This window comes from Cavia porcellus, unplaced genomic scaffold (assembly GCF_034190915.1).
Source record: "Cavia porcellus strain 051 isolate PalLab524CR breed Dunkin Hartley unplaced genomic scaffold, mCavPor4.1 scaffold_6, whole genome shotgun sequence".
NCBI lineage: Eukaryota > Metazoa > Chordata > Mammalia > Rodentia > Caviidae > Cavia > Cavia porcellus.
The window spans coordinates 76664267-76679552 of NW_026947489.1; the positions used below are offsets into that span (position 1 = coordinate 76664267).

A 15286-nucleotide genomic window follows, 5' to 3' on the forward strand; every position below is an offset into this window, starting at 1 on the left:
TTTCTTTAGTAGGTAAGGAGAACAGAGCACAGGTTATCTACTTAGTAATAGCTCTTCATCATCAAGCATGTGGAGCCATCTGACTTCAGATGGGAGTCAGGTCCTTGATGTGGCTTTCCCATCACAAGGTCTGGACAGCTTTGTTTAGGTGTATGGATACACTGGTTCCATTGCTCACAGAGAAATCAATATATTATATGTCTAACAAATATTTACCTTTAAGTACCAGCCACTGACATTTATGCTTTCTGCATACCTCACAGGTTGTAACTAATTACATTTGTGCATTACTTCTCTCCATTTGGGATTGTGAGCTTCAACATACATTATTTTGTTTCATTTAATCATATCTTCTAGACTCTTTCTCCTGTTATTTCTTTGCTTCAGAAAAGAGAAATATTTGGGGGAAAAGGTAACCTCTGAATGACTGAAGGATGCAAAACATACTTAAGATGTAGAATGAGCATAATTTGCCTCAGGTACAGTTGCCAAAAGTTAAAATATATACTGGTCAAAACTTCAGGTTGAATGGTGCCCTCCATAACTGTACTAATCACCACACAGTTCCTTACTTGAATGTAAAATGGATAATCAGGAATGGGTTTTTCCCTTATGGCTGCTGGTCCAAAGGTAGGTTATCTGCACTTTTTCTTTGGAAAAGTTTGGAGGGTAGTGGAGAGATCTCGATAAGACTTCATCTCTTAGGGGCTTACTTTCTTTTTTTATACAATAAGCATAGTGCTCTCAATGCAGCTTTGCTATCCAAGTTATTACAATATTTTTCATTTTGTTCAGAGAACCAAAGATGCTGTTAGATAAACTGGGAGCTGCCACCAAAGAAAGAAACAGTTATCTCCTTTGTTTTTTAGTTCTGTAGTTTTGCTGGATTTGGTCAAGAGGGATACTGAATTTTGGAATCTCTGAAGACCTCTTAATTCTTCTCTTTGTTTTACTCTGACCCTATGAATTTTTCTAAAGGCCTATCTCTAGAAACACAAGATGAGAAGCCTCTAATTTTCTGAGCTTAGATGTACTTGATGATGATGATGATGATGATGATTACAACTATGAAATTATGTACTTACCATGTACCAGCCACCTTGCTAAGTACCGTGCATAGATCATTTCCTATTTCTTTTCCTTTGTTTCCTTTTTTTAAATGGTGATGGGAGTTAAATACAAGGCCTCATACAAGCTAAGTTTATATTCTACCACTATGCCCCCAACCCAGATTTTTTTCCCTTTATCTTCACAGTAACCCTGGAAAGACGTTGCATTATTATCTCAGTTATAGAATGAGGACTCTGATGCTGCTGAACTATATCCCCAGTCCCTTTTTTATTTTTAAGTAGGTTCTCCCTAAATTGCTTAGGCTGGCCTCAAACGTGATCTTCCTGCCTAAGCCTCCCAAGTAGCTAGAGTTACAGATGTGTTCCACTGTACCCAGAGGTTTTTTTTTTAATTAATATCTGCATGTGTTAATAAGGAAAAGTTTTGTACATTCTCCAATGTTCAGGGGTTTTTTTCTCCAGGGTTCAGGGGTTTTTTTCTTTGTTTTGTTTTGTTGACACTGGGGATTGAGTCTAGGGCCTTGCGCATACTAGGCAAGCACTATCCCACTGAGATACATGATCTTGATCCTCCTGCCTCAGCCTCTCAAGTCGCTAGAGTTACAGGTGTGTTCCACTGTGCCCAGAATTTTTTTTTCCAGTAAACAAAAACTAGTTTTGGGGCCAAGGATATAGTTCAGCAGCATAACACCTGCCTGGCAAGTGTAAGGTCCTAAGTTCAATTTCTGGCCACCTCCACAAAAAAATTGAGGCTGGATGTGGTGGCACATGCCTGTAATGTCAACACTCAGGAGGCAGAGATAAGAGGATCCTTGTGAGTTTGAGGTCAGCCTGGACTACAAAATTGAGTTCAAGACCCCCCTGAACTGCATAGTGAAATCCTGTCTCAAAAAGACAAAAAATAAAATAAAGAATTCCCATAAAAAAAATTCCATGGAAATCAGCCCATATTCAATATGCTAAGAGAAAATAATTGTCATTCCCAGAAAAACTGTCTTTAAAGCATAGATAACATAAAAAACAAAAGTAAATGTCTATACAAAGACCTATATACATATGTTCAGGCTGTTTTGTGGTTATTTGGTTGGGTTTGTTTATTTGTTTGTATGTTTAATGAGACAAGATCTCGTTGTGTATTTTAGACAAGCCTTGAACTCCGCTTTGTAGCCTAGACTGACTTCAAACTCACAATGACCCTCCTGCCTCAGCCTCCCAAGTGCTGGTATTGAAGACATGCACTATCACATCCAGCCTCAAGCAGCTTTATTTATTGATTTATTTTTTTAAGAGATTAAGACAAAAGAGGACATAACAAAGCAGATCAGATCAGAACAATGCAAGTAACGCAGCATTTTACCACAAGACAACCCATAATTAATAGTAACTACCATAATGTCTCTTTCTTTGAAATAGTTGAGCATAGCTTCATAGATTTATTGATTTTATTGATTTAATACCAGGAATCAAACTCAGGACTTTAGTTTTCCCAGGAAGGTGCTCCTGCCACTGAGCTATATTCCTAGTCCAGCTTTATTTTTAATATTTTTATGTCTATCAATAGATGAATGGATAAACAAGCTCTGATATGTCCCTACATGGGATACCATGTAGCAATCAAAAGGAATGTGCTGTTGAGAGAATCTCATTATGTTGAGTAAAAGAAATCAGGTAAAAGAGAGTGTTATGGGGGAAAAAAAGTGTTGTGTGATTCCATTTAATATAAAATTTTAGAAAATTCTAACTATAGTGACCTAAAATAAATCGGTGTATCAAATAGTAGCTTGGAAATGGAGATAGAGGCAGAATAGGTTACAAAAGGAATAAGGAAGTCTTTGGAAGTGATCAGTTTGTTCTCTATGTTGCCTGTGGTGTGGTTTCGCAGTTTTATGTATGTTAAAACCGATGAATTTTAAACTTCAAATGTGTAATGTTAGTATACTTCAGTTACACCTCAATAAAATGCAAAGAAAATAGTATATATTTTTATTTATTTATTTATTTATTTATTTATTTTATTTAAGGAGAAAAAGGGTATAAGTTATACAAAATTTCAGAAAAAAATAAACAGTAGGAAATCACTACTTAATGGATTACATATTGTCATCTTAGAAATATTTGTTCAAGTTACAAGATTAAAGCATATAAAGTGGACATTCAGTGAGACTGCGAACAGTTCTGTTCAATGATCCAACAAAACTCAGTAATATCATTGTCTATCTTATACACTTAAATTTACATGCAGTTATGCCATTTAGAGTACTTTCTTTTCCTCTCTTTTGTACAATGACTATTACACATTTTGGGTTTTATTGCTCTCACAGTTCTTATTACTTTTTTTCGAAGAGAGTAAAACCAAATGTGACTTAACAGAACAAAATTGGTTAAATCAAAAGGGTGGACATAATAGATAATGTAAAAACATAATACAAGGTGATCAACAATGGTTACCATAATGCCTCCTGCTATCTCAAATAGAATTGCCTATATCATCAGTTATAATAAAATTGAACAAAACAGTAAAGAACAAAACCAAAACATTGGAGACATTACAGGTCTTCAAAAGTAGATAATAGTCAACCAATATGGGCATCATAATGAATCCCACTATCTTCACAGCTGTTGCCTAAACTTTCAAACCTGGTACTATCAAGCAAAGCAGAATAGAAGAACATGAGTCAAAACATGGTGAGAGCAATACAGGGCTTCAAATCAAGTTAATAGAATATCAAAGTGGGTTACTATAATATATCCTGCTTTTTTAAAATTTATTTTTCCTTTAATTAAAAGGATAAAAATAAAAAAATAAATAATAAAATGGAGATTGAGATAAAAGAGGGCATAACAACTAAACAGTGCAGATCAAAACATAACCATTTAAGCAAATTAGTGTTTCACCACAAGATAATCCCGACATAAAAGTAGTTACCATATTGTCTCTTTCCTTGAGATCTTTGAGTATAACTTCATATACTGTAGCATCAATAATATCAACACAATGTAAAACCATTCAAGAGAATGACAGTATTACAGGGTATTTAGAATCAACTAACAGATAATGAACTATGGTTTCGGTATAATCTCCTTGTCTATAAAAGTTTTTGTTTATACTATCACATACTATAAAATCCAATAAGATACATGTTAAGACCAATGGAGACAGAAGAACAAAAGCTTGATGGGACTTCAAAATAAGATGATACCAACTCAGCACTACCTATTATGATGTCGTTTTCTCCAAGATAGCTGTTCCTATCGTCCAATCTTCTCTGCCTCATTTCTCTTGAGCACTTTTTCTGTCATTAGTTGTCAGTTTGTCTTCTTCATTTTGTTTTCTGCTCCATTCATTGTGGCCTCTCTGCCACTATTTCTGGATTCTTCGTATTTTTCTTTTTTAGAATATCCTGCAGTATTCTCTGTAGAGTTGAATTGGTGGTTGCATATTCCCCTAGTTCCTCTTTATCCTGAAAGCACTTGTTTTTCCATCAATTTCCAGGGATAGTTGTGCAGGATATCTCAATCTTGGCTGAAGGTTATTATCTTTCAAAGCTTGAATTATTTCCCCCCACGTTCTTTGTGATTTGATGGTTTGTGCCGAGAAGTCTGCTGTAATTCTGATGGGTGTTCCCTTGTAAGTGATTTGTTTCTTGTCTCTGACAGCTTTTAATATTCTGTTCTTATATTGGATTTCTGGAATTTTGATTATTATATGCCTGGGTGTAGCTCTTATTTGGGTTGTAGGTAGCTCAAGTCCTGTATGCCTCATATATCTGAATATCTTTACCGTTTGCTAAATTAGGGAAATTCTCTGAGTATATATTTTTAAAACTTTTAGCTTAGAAAGCTTTGATTATTTGATAACTATAAAATAAAAGACATTTTAATCTCCTTATTTCATTTGTTAAATATCTTACCAAATTCGCTTCTGCCCTAGGGTCAAATCTAGGGTGCTTTACCAGACAGAGGCTAGGTTGCTTTGGCTATTCTTGAGCTTGTGACCCTCCTTCCTCATCCTTCTAAGTGGGATTATAGGCCTGCCACCATGGCTGACTAAATTTACCCTTTTAAAGTACACAGTTCAAGGCCAGGAATTTAGTTCAGTGGCGCAAGCTCCTGCCTGGTAAGTGTAAGGTTGTGAGTTCAATCCCTGGTACCAAATAAATAAATAAAAGTACACAATTCAGTAGTTTTTATATGTAGAATAAAACAACAGTGACCATTGTCATAATTCTAGAACATTTTTATCACCTCAAAAATAAATAACACTTAATAATACCTGTTGTCCCATCCCCTCAGAAAGTTGAAGTAGGAGAATCACTGGAGCTCAGGAGTTCAAGACCAGCCTGGGCAATGCAGAGACGTACCAACTAAAAGGAAACAGATTGCCACTTCTTTCTCCCTTAACTCCTGGCAACTGTTGATCAACTTTTAGTCTTTCTGGATGTGCCTATTGTGGACATTTCATACAGATAGAATTCTATAATTCTGTGGTCTTTTTGTCTGGCTTCTTTTACTTTGCATAATGCTTTCAAGGTTCATAATATTGTAGTATATATCAGTTCTTCATTTATTTTTATGGCTGAATAATATTCTCTTGTATGGATTTCACTTATATATCTGTTCATCAGTTCATGGACATTGAATTGTTTCCACTTTCTGGCTATTTTGAATAGTACTTTTATGAACATCTATCTACAAGTTTTTTGTGTAGACATGTTTTTATTTTTCTTGAATATACACCTGAAAATAGAATTGTTTGGTCATGTGATAAGTTCTGTGTTTAATTTTATGAGAAATTTCTAGATTCATCTGTTTTCCAAAGCAGCTATGTAGTTTTATATTCATACTACTAGCAGCAAGTGTTGAAATGGTCAGTTTTTCCACATCAACTTTTTTTTTTTTTTCTGTACTGGTGATTGAACCCAAAGCCTTCAAACTGAATTACCTAGCCAACCTGCCTATCTGTCTGTCTGTCTATCTTTTCTTTTTCTTTTTTTCTTTCTTTCTTTCTTTCTCTTTATTTTTGTTTGTTTTGTTTTGTTATGCACAGTAAAGTTTTGCTAAACTGCCTAAGCTGAGCTCAAATTTGGAATTCTCCTGCCTTAGCCTCCCTAACTGTTGGCATTACAGACAAGTACCATTACACATAGATAACACTTGTTTTTATGTCTTTTTTATTATAATCATCTTCATGGGTTAGGTGTTGTGGTTTTGATTTGCATTTCTTAATAACTAATGATGTTGAGTGTCTTCTTAAGCTTACTGGCCAGTTGATATCTTCTTTAAAGAATCATATATTCATATAGTTTACCATTTTTGAAATTAGGTTGTGTTTTATTGTCGAGTTACAGGTATTCTTTGTTTATCCCAAATACGTCTCATATTAGATATATTGTTTGCAAATATTTTATCCCATTCTATGTTGGCTATCTTTTTAGCTTCTTAAAGTTTTTAGTTTGATGAAGTCAAATTAATGTTTCTTTTATTATCTGTGCTTTAATATGCTAAAGACATTTTAAACAATAAAAAGTGGGAAGATTTATTTTTGAAACATTCTTGAGGAAGTTCCTTCTACCCAAAATACATATTTTAAGAAAATTATTCCATATGCAAAAATAAGTGGTGAGCAATAATAATTGTAAAATTGAATCAAGGGCCAGGGATTTAGCTCAGTGGCATAAGCACCTGCCTGGCAAGTACAAGGTCGTGAGTTCAATCTCCAGCCAGAAAAAAAGAAAAACAAGAAAAGAAAATTGAGTCAGATTAATTACAAAAGATTGAGAGGCCCTTTACAAGATATCAAGATCAGGGGCTGGGGATTTAGCTCAGCGGCATAAGCACCTGCCTTGCAAGCAGGCGGTCGTGAGTTCGATCCCTAGTACCGATAAAAAGTTAAAAAAAAAAAAAAAAGAGCAAACAAGATATCAAGATCAGTCTCCTACCTAATGAATAATAGTCCTCTAATTGGGCCCAGTGATACATGCCTGTAATCCCAACTCCTTGAGAAACTGAAGCAAGAATATTAGAAGTTTGAGTCCCGCCTGGGTAAGACATTATCTCAACATAAAAACAGGAGTGACATATTCCAATAGTAGGATTGTTGCCTAGCATATACAGGGCTCTAGGTTCAAGCCTCAATACTGCAAAAAGAAAGAAGAATTATTCTCCAGATCATTCCTAGAGTTTTCTCTGTCATAAAACATTCATTAAGATGTTTCTTCTCAAACTTAACAGTCCGACCATCTACATTTCTCATATATTGATTTTTAGAAAGAGTTTCTCAGAATCATAGACTATTTCTTTTTACCTCTTATATCTCAAGATAGGGTCTCGCTCCGTAGTTCAACCTGATCTTGAATTCACTGTGTAGCCCAGGCTGACCTCAAACTAATGGCAGTCCACTCGAATGCTGAAATTATAGGTGTGCACCCTCCTGCCCAATTAAATTCTCTTTTCTTGAAGCTAAACAAATATTTTACAAGCGCATTCAGGTACTTTGCTGACTGGTGCTGTGAAACAGAACTTTGTGTGATGATGAAAACTTGTGCATGTATGTGTACGTGTGTGGATCTGGACATTGAACCCAAGGCCTCACACATCCTAGTCAAGCACTATCCCACTGAACTGTGTCTGCAGCCCAAAACACTCTGTTCCTCTGTCATCCTGTACAGTTGCCATTAGCATTCTGTGACTACTGAATACTAGAAATGTGGCTCATCCAACTGATAAAGAGAAATTTTAATTTAAAATTTAGATATCCACATGTAGCTAATTCAGCTGATAGGGCCAGTGATGTAGCTCAGCGACACAGTGCCTGGGCAAGCATGAGGTCCTGGCGTCAATTCTTGATACCAAAAAAAAAAAAAATTTCAACAGACATACAGAAAAATAATTTAAATTAAGTGGAAATATTGCATGTACTTGTGCCTACTGTATAAATGCTGTGGTTCTAAGTCATCATCCTGACCAAACTCCTATATCACTGGTTTTTGTTCTTCCAATACCAGCAGCATCAGATCCAGCTAGGCATCTGTACTGTTGCAGGTCTACCTCAGACCCATGAGTTTCGAGGGTAGAGCCCAGCAATCTGGTCCAACAGGCTTCCAAGTGATCCCAGTGCATTAACACTGGGAAGCCAGTTAAGCTCTTCAAGGCTATGTTAGATACATTGCTCAGCCACGCTCAGATGTGTTTGAGTTTTACTTGAGTTTCAATGGCTTTAAAAAGTTTGAATACTAGGAAAGAAAAGAATTGGTGCTTTTATTTAGATAACACATTATATATTATAAATATGGTGTGGTTCTAGAGAAATTTTTAAAAATAAATGTCAGCTACAGTTAAAAAGTTAGTGAACAGGAACTTTCTAGTAAAATCTCACACCTACCTTTAGCGTTCTATAATTAGAACCCTACGCTCTTGATTGTCAGCCTGCAATTCTTTCTGTCTACCAAGCTTATGTGAAAAATGCCCAACTATTTGACTTGGTGTCCCCAGACAAGAAAAACGTTTCTTTGGCATGCATTTTACTCTGTGCCCTTTGGGGGGCGTTCATACCTATTTTTCCATTATTTTTCCATTGTTAGGGTGCCTCTGTAGTCACACTCAGTGCCCGTGGAATATCTCCTCTTTTTAGGGTTTAACACTTCCCATGTGTAGTTTGCTTCTTTTACTATGATTTTTGTCCTCATTTGCTCAAAACCTAGAAAAGGAGCTGGCTTATTCTTTTTCTGGCCTTGAGCCAGATGTCATAACTTCAGGCAGTGCCACACTGCATATCTCCAGCAGTTTGAAATGGAGAACAAGCTAGAGATAAGATCAGCAGCTTTAGGTGATGGCACTGTTTCAAATAAACCGTGCATGACCCAAAGCTTCCACTTCAAATGGGGAATGAAATTGCTTCATCCTTTGACAGCTTGCTCCATGAAAGAAATTTATCTTTACTTAATTGCTTTAGATCCCAGGAGGCTACATACAGTAATTTCTAGGAGATAATTATATCAGATTTTAAAAATATATTACTGTGGACGTGAATATGCAACCAAAGTGGACAGGGAGGGAGAAGGGTAGTAGACACTAACAGTCGTGCTGAACTTGCTGGTAGTTTTCTGTTCTCATTCCAGGAGTCAGTACCCTTGGGTCCTAGACCACTTACTCTTAGATCTACTGACTGAGATTCAGGGCTGTTGGTAACAGTCCTGTGCTGTTAGGGTTAAAGCATGTGACTACTAGTCCTATAGCAGGGTAACATTTGCTCAGACTCCCAAAGCAGCGAGGGATCTGGCTGGCTGGCTGGCTTCCTGCTGCATGTCTTCATCTAGTCCGGCTGGGCACAGTCTGCCTACACTGTGGGCCAGACCCACTGGGGGTTCTGGTCAGTGGCAGCTAAAAACGAGCAAACTTGTTGATTTTAAAACATGACTATTTAGATGTTAAGGATAAACTTCCTGTAGATGGGGAGAGGATTCTTAATCTAGGCATGTTTGAATTTTCTGTCCTCTTTTCCTTGGCCTTTATATTTGAAAGCCTAAACTTCCTTTCTGTTTTCACTAGTTTCAGCCACTACCTGATTTTACCTCCCATTGTTTTTCCTCATTTTTGAAATTCCAAGGCCTCACCACCACACTACCTGATAAATAACTGTATTTCCAAGTTGTAATGTAACAACTCCTAGAATGTGTACACATCTTTTCCACATGTGTGAACACAGTTCTATAGGGTGATCTCTCACCATTGTTATGTCTTCAAGACTGCGTACTGAACGTTAGACTGTAAACTTCGTGAAACTTCTGTGACATCCCTAAGTGTCTGGTGTGGGTCTGTGTATCTTTCTCATGGGGGCATATAAGAGCTAGTGAGGCTAGCTGAGTGACTTAGTTTACAGACACTCCTGCCCTAACACAAAAGAGATCTGATTGGAGATGCAGGGGACTTCTACATTCTTCTACAAGCTTCTAAAATTTTTTAAACATTTCTACATTCTTTACAAAATCAGCCAGTATCAGTCATGGTGGTCTGCTTCAAGCAGAGAATCCACAAAGCTGGAGACTTCCATTTTCCATCAGTTTCTATCCAGGTCAGGTCCCCTGCTCACAGAGGTCATTTTCCAGGTGTCCCTTGTCCCTTCATTCTCACTTACTTAGGTTCAGCCACACTATTGCTCAGAGGGAAGTGTTGTCTGTTCCTTTAAAGAAACTTGACAACTGCAGTGAGTAATGCCAATTTGCATTTGAAAAATGTCACACACAGTATGCCTCTCAGGGAAAGCTACATCAAGTACTGTCACATCATTTCTTGGAATCACATCAAGGAGTTTTGAAGGAATTATACTTGTTCTCATCTAAAACATTAGCACCTGAGTAGCAGCCTAGAGGGGTCAGGAGGGTCAGGGTGTTTGTTCTACATATGTCTTTTGACTGAGAAAACATTTCTGTGTATCAATACCATCTCTGGAGTACCTGAATCTGCTCTCTGTACCTGATGGTAGAAACCTGAGAGAAGTGGCCTCATCCTGAGATGAAATACGTAGATCTAAGGCTGTCAGGCAGGTGAAGCAGGCCAGTAAATTGTCCATCGTCCAACCATTGAGGACTTAACTAGATGAGAAATACCAACTCTTTCTTAGTTAAATCACCTGCAGTATTACTTTAACTAACCTTTCATCTCTTATTATGAATCTACTGATTCCTCAAGCTGATAGCTGGCTTACTTTGACAGCTTTGTTTACTACACCAAGAAGCTTCCCATAATCTCACAGTGATTCTGGCCATTTCTTTTAGGTTGGTCTTCCCCCAAGAGTAGAACATGCCTGTTTCTCCGCCTGTTTTATTTAATGAAAAGAACATACTAAACTTATATTGGATACATGTGATGTATCAAAAAGGATAATTGAATTGGTAGTGTTTTTTGTCTAGAAGTCCAGAAAAGATTCTGACCTTTTCAGAACTCAAATCATCTTTGGGGTGTGTGTGTGTATTCCATGAATGCAGCTATTTGGATCTGTTTTATTAAAATTTGCCCTGTTACTGGTCTGCCTTACTCAAGACAGAGACAGTTAGTTTTGAACATATGTATCTATTCCTCTGGAAAGAAGATCATCAGACTCAAAGTCCAAATAGGGAAGTGCAGACTTTTTAGGGATTTAGGGTCATGACAAAAGTTCATGACAAATGTCCATAGCAGGAGGCAGAATCACCTCTTCGCCAGTACTGAAGGGCTTCTTAGTACATGGTTAGCCACTAAGAGTAATGCTCTCAGCGTAGATTAATTTGATGAAATGGTGGCCTTCCATAATTGCTTCTGTTCTTCATGTTCATATTTTTTTTGTTTAAAAAATTTCAGAAGCTTGTCTATTAATACAGGTACCTGATCTCCATGTGGATTTTTGAAGGGTTCATGGCTTTATTGGATAGCTGGCCATCATACACACACACACACACACACACACACACACACACACACACACACTAAAGCTTGAAGAATGTGAAATCACCTGTTGTAGTCAACCCATAATTTAAGAACTCTTGGTGTTTTCTCCTAAACGCAGCTTGCTTTTTGTTGGCAATCTTAGTGTCTCCTGCTGTTTCATCATTGGCTCTTTTCTCCCTTTTTTAATATTAAGTTTATTGATACAATTTAGATATACATGATAATCACATTCATCATAGGAAATGTGTACCTGTACATGACATGACATATCTTGATTCCTTCTTTCCCCATTCCCCTCCCCTCCAGCCCCTCTTCCCCTCCTTATTTACAAAGCTTTGTTTCCATATTACTCTTTTCTCATTTTTCTTTTCCTGTCCTTCTTCCCCACCTTCCCTCACTTCCCCTTTCCTTTTGGACAAATTCTTCCTGTTTCACAGGTATTATACATTTTTGTTCTTGCTTATACTTTTAAGGTTCTTTTTTTTTTTTTTTTTTTTTTTGCGGTACCAGGGATTGAACTTATGACCTCGCACTTGCCAGGTAGGCACTTATGCCACTGAGCTAAATCCCCAGCCCACTTTTAAGTTTCTTACACCAGAGCTTTCCCCCTTTTCAAAGAAGCACTCCAGTGACATTGTTTTTTCTCACTCATTTTGGCTAGGATTAGTTTGTGGCCTTACCAAAACTGACACAAGTGCTCAGTACAGAGGTGGATAGAAATGGTAAATAAAATAATGGGCAAGCCATGCACAGACTAAAATAAGTGTCAGATTCTGAGAAGCCTACCACCAGACACAGCTGTACAGTTAAAGTACATCAGTTCACTTGCTACTATGAAACCTGGCACCAGATGCCACATGATTACCCCTTGCCACTTACTGATAGGGTTTTGCTATGAGTCTGCAAGGAGTTGATTTATTATGGTCTCTGTCCAGTCAAACTTTTCTGGTAATGTTAATCTGTTTTTGAAATGGAAGTCATTTTAGAGATTCCTCAAAAACTAAACATAGAAATTTCTCTTGACTCAGCCATTCCCCTTCTAGATGTCTTTCCAAAAGAGTTAAAAACATCATATCACAGTAATGTATGCATAGCCATGTTAATAGCAGCACAGTTCACAATAGCTAAATCTTTGAAGCAGCCTGTATGTTCATCAGCAGATGAATAGATAAAATGTCCTTATACACAATGGAGCATTACCCAACCATAAAGAAGAATAAACTTGAATTATTTATAGGGAAATGGGTGTACCTTGAGATCATAATATTAAGTGAAGCTAATTAGAATACAAGCTTAAACATTGCCCAGTTTCTCTTTTATGAGAAACTCAATATATAAATAAATTCCAAAGTAAAAGACAGATAATAGGAAAAAAGAGACAGAAAAAAAGTTACTGCAATCCAGCATAGATACAGCACTAAAGGTTTACCTTGATTCGGCATAATGTGTTTCATGTTTTTTGGTTAATCTGTATGTATCATAATCAACTTTATAAGGACTTAATAAAATAGATGAATCTGATGCAAAAGAGGAGATGGCAGAAGGGGGGAAAAATTGAGATGCATTAGGTACATATATACCAGTTCCCCACAATATATGTAATTGTTATGTATTACAAACATATACTAATAAAAAGATTTTTTAAAAATGTTTATGTATGTATTTGCAGCTGCTCCTCAGTGCTTACAATCACCACCTCACCTCCACCTCAGATCATCAGGCATTAGATTCTTGTAAGGAATACATATCTTAGATTCTTGTCATGCAGTTGATTATAGGGTTCACACTCCTGTGAGAATCTAATGCTGCAGCTGATTTGCAAGGGATGGTGCCCAAGCAGTGATGCAGGTGATGGGTAGACACTGTAAATGCAGGTAGCGTTTCACTCATCTGTTTGCGTCCTGTTGTATACCCCAGTTCCTTATAGGCCACAGGTTGCTATTGTTCCGTGGCCAAGGTTGGAGACCCTTGTATCTGGGATTACAGTATATGCTACAAAGCCAAGCTTTCCTCCACACTTTTAAAAAAGAATCATTTTTTCTGAGGATTTACATAAAACTTCTATTTATCATGGTCATATGGCTATTTTACCTATAGAGAAGATTAGATACTGAGTGAACAAAAATATACCCAGCAAAATGCCAAATTTCTTTTGCTAAAAAAGGAAAGATTGGAAATTGGGAGATAAGTAGCCAGTTGTACTCCAGCAGGCATTTTTTATTTTTAATACAATGTTTTCCCTTTGTTTCATATTGTCTCTCATTCATCAAATGATACAGTTATTTAAGAGTCTCTAGGTCTAACACTTTTTCATAAGACTCAAAACAGGGGTCTTTATTCCTGCTGAATAATTATAATAAAAACTACAGTTTACCAGGAGTGGTAACACAGTGGGAGGCTGAGGCAGGAGAATCACACACAAAAAAGGAAAATCTGTATTCTTATCCTGTGCCTGTTTTTTCAGTACTGCTCTTGATTGGGTCATCTTATTTGTAAGTCTATATGTGAATCATTTGTTGGCATTGTAAGTCTGGCATTGCATGTGCATTGCAAGTCTGTCTTCTAATCTGTACTTTAACTTTTAAATATATTTATAATATTTTTATATAGAAATTATCAGCTATTTCCTTTATGTTTTATGTCTTAAGAAATTCTCCTTGGACTGGGAATATAACTGCATGATAAAATGCTTGCTTAGTATGTGCAAAGCTCTGTATTTTATCCCTCGCACATAAAATAAAAAATGAAAGAAAAGAAATTCTTCATAGATGTGCAGTATTGACCATGTATTAGTAATTGTTGAAGTTGAGTGATGATATCAGATTTATTTATTATATCAATTTCTGCTTCTGTATATGGTTGAACTTTTCCATGATAAAACAGTTTTAATTATAAGAGACCATTGAATCCATTTCTAATATGCTTAAAGATTTATTGTATAGTCAGTTGCCCTAATAATACACCAAAACTTATAATTTGGTGAAGCCCAAGATTTCTCTTCTTGTGAGGGTAAGACAAGAAGGATCTCACTGTAAGTCTGCTGACCCTGAACTCTCTGTGTAGTCCAGGCTGGCCTCAAACTCATGCCGATCCTCCTTCCTCAACCTCTCAAGTGCTGGTATTACAGGCATGGGCCACCACACTCAGCTCAAGGGTTACTTTTATCTTTGTACAAAATCTTTTATTTAAAATCTAGTTTGTTGTTACGTTGAAATACTACAATTATTACAATTTTACATAGGAAAAACTACCTATATTTTTTTTTCCTCCAAAAGTTTCAATTTTACATCTTTGTTCCACCTGGAATTTGTTTTTGTAAATTGGATTTTCCTATACAGCATATAGGTCAGTTTTTTATTTTATTTTATTTATTTATTTATTTATTTTTTCCGTTTTTATTGGTACCAGGGATCGAACTCACGACTGCCGGCTTGCAAGGCAGGCGCTTATGCCGCTGAGCTAAATCCCCAGCCCCAGGTCAGTTTTTTAAGTATTCTATTTTTCTGATTCAATGGACAGGTCAATGTCACCATTCTGATTCCTAAGTCCTTAAAATTAGTAGAGAAGAATTCTCCCACTGTCTTCATATTTTACAAAAACATCTTGGCTCTTCCCAGCTCTTTTTCCTGATGAAATCAAATTTTCAAACTCGACAAAAATCTGTGTAGGAATTTTGTTAGTAATTGTACTGAATTCAAAAGTTAATTTGGAGAGAATGACTATATTTACAAAATTCAGTATATCTGTGAACAAGATATTCTATCTTATTATTCAGGTATTATTTTATGCCTCCC

The 15286-nt window shown here is 36.5% G+C and overlaps 1 protein-coding gene across 7 annotated transcripts in view; it reads left to right on the forward strand.

Annotated features, from left to right (window-relative positions):
* The window catches only part of Smg6 (SMG6 nonsense mediated mRNA decay factor), a 217887-nt gene that overhangs the window by 135005 nt on the left and 67596 nt on the right, over window positions 1-15286 (forward strand). Inside the window, exon 14 of one of the 7 annotated variants that reach the window (XM_063249642.1) lies at window positions 14901-14969. The exons of 5 other annotated variants lie outside the window; for them this stretch is intronic. In XM_063249642.1, the coding sequence (XP_063105712.1) occupies window positions 14901-14969 (69 nt within the window). Of the gene's footprint in view, window positions 1-14900; window positions 15211-15286 lie in introns of those variants that run through there. One more of the 7 variants, XM_063249641.1, reaches the window with a different exon arrangement.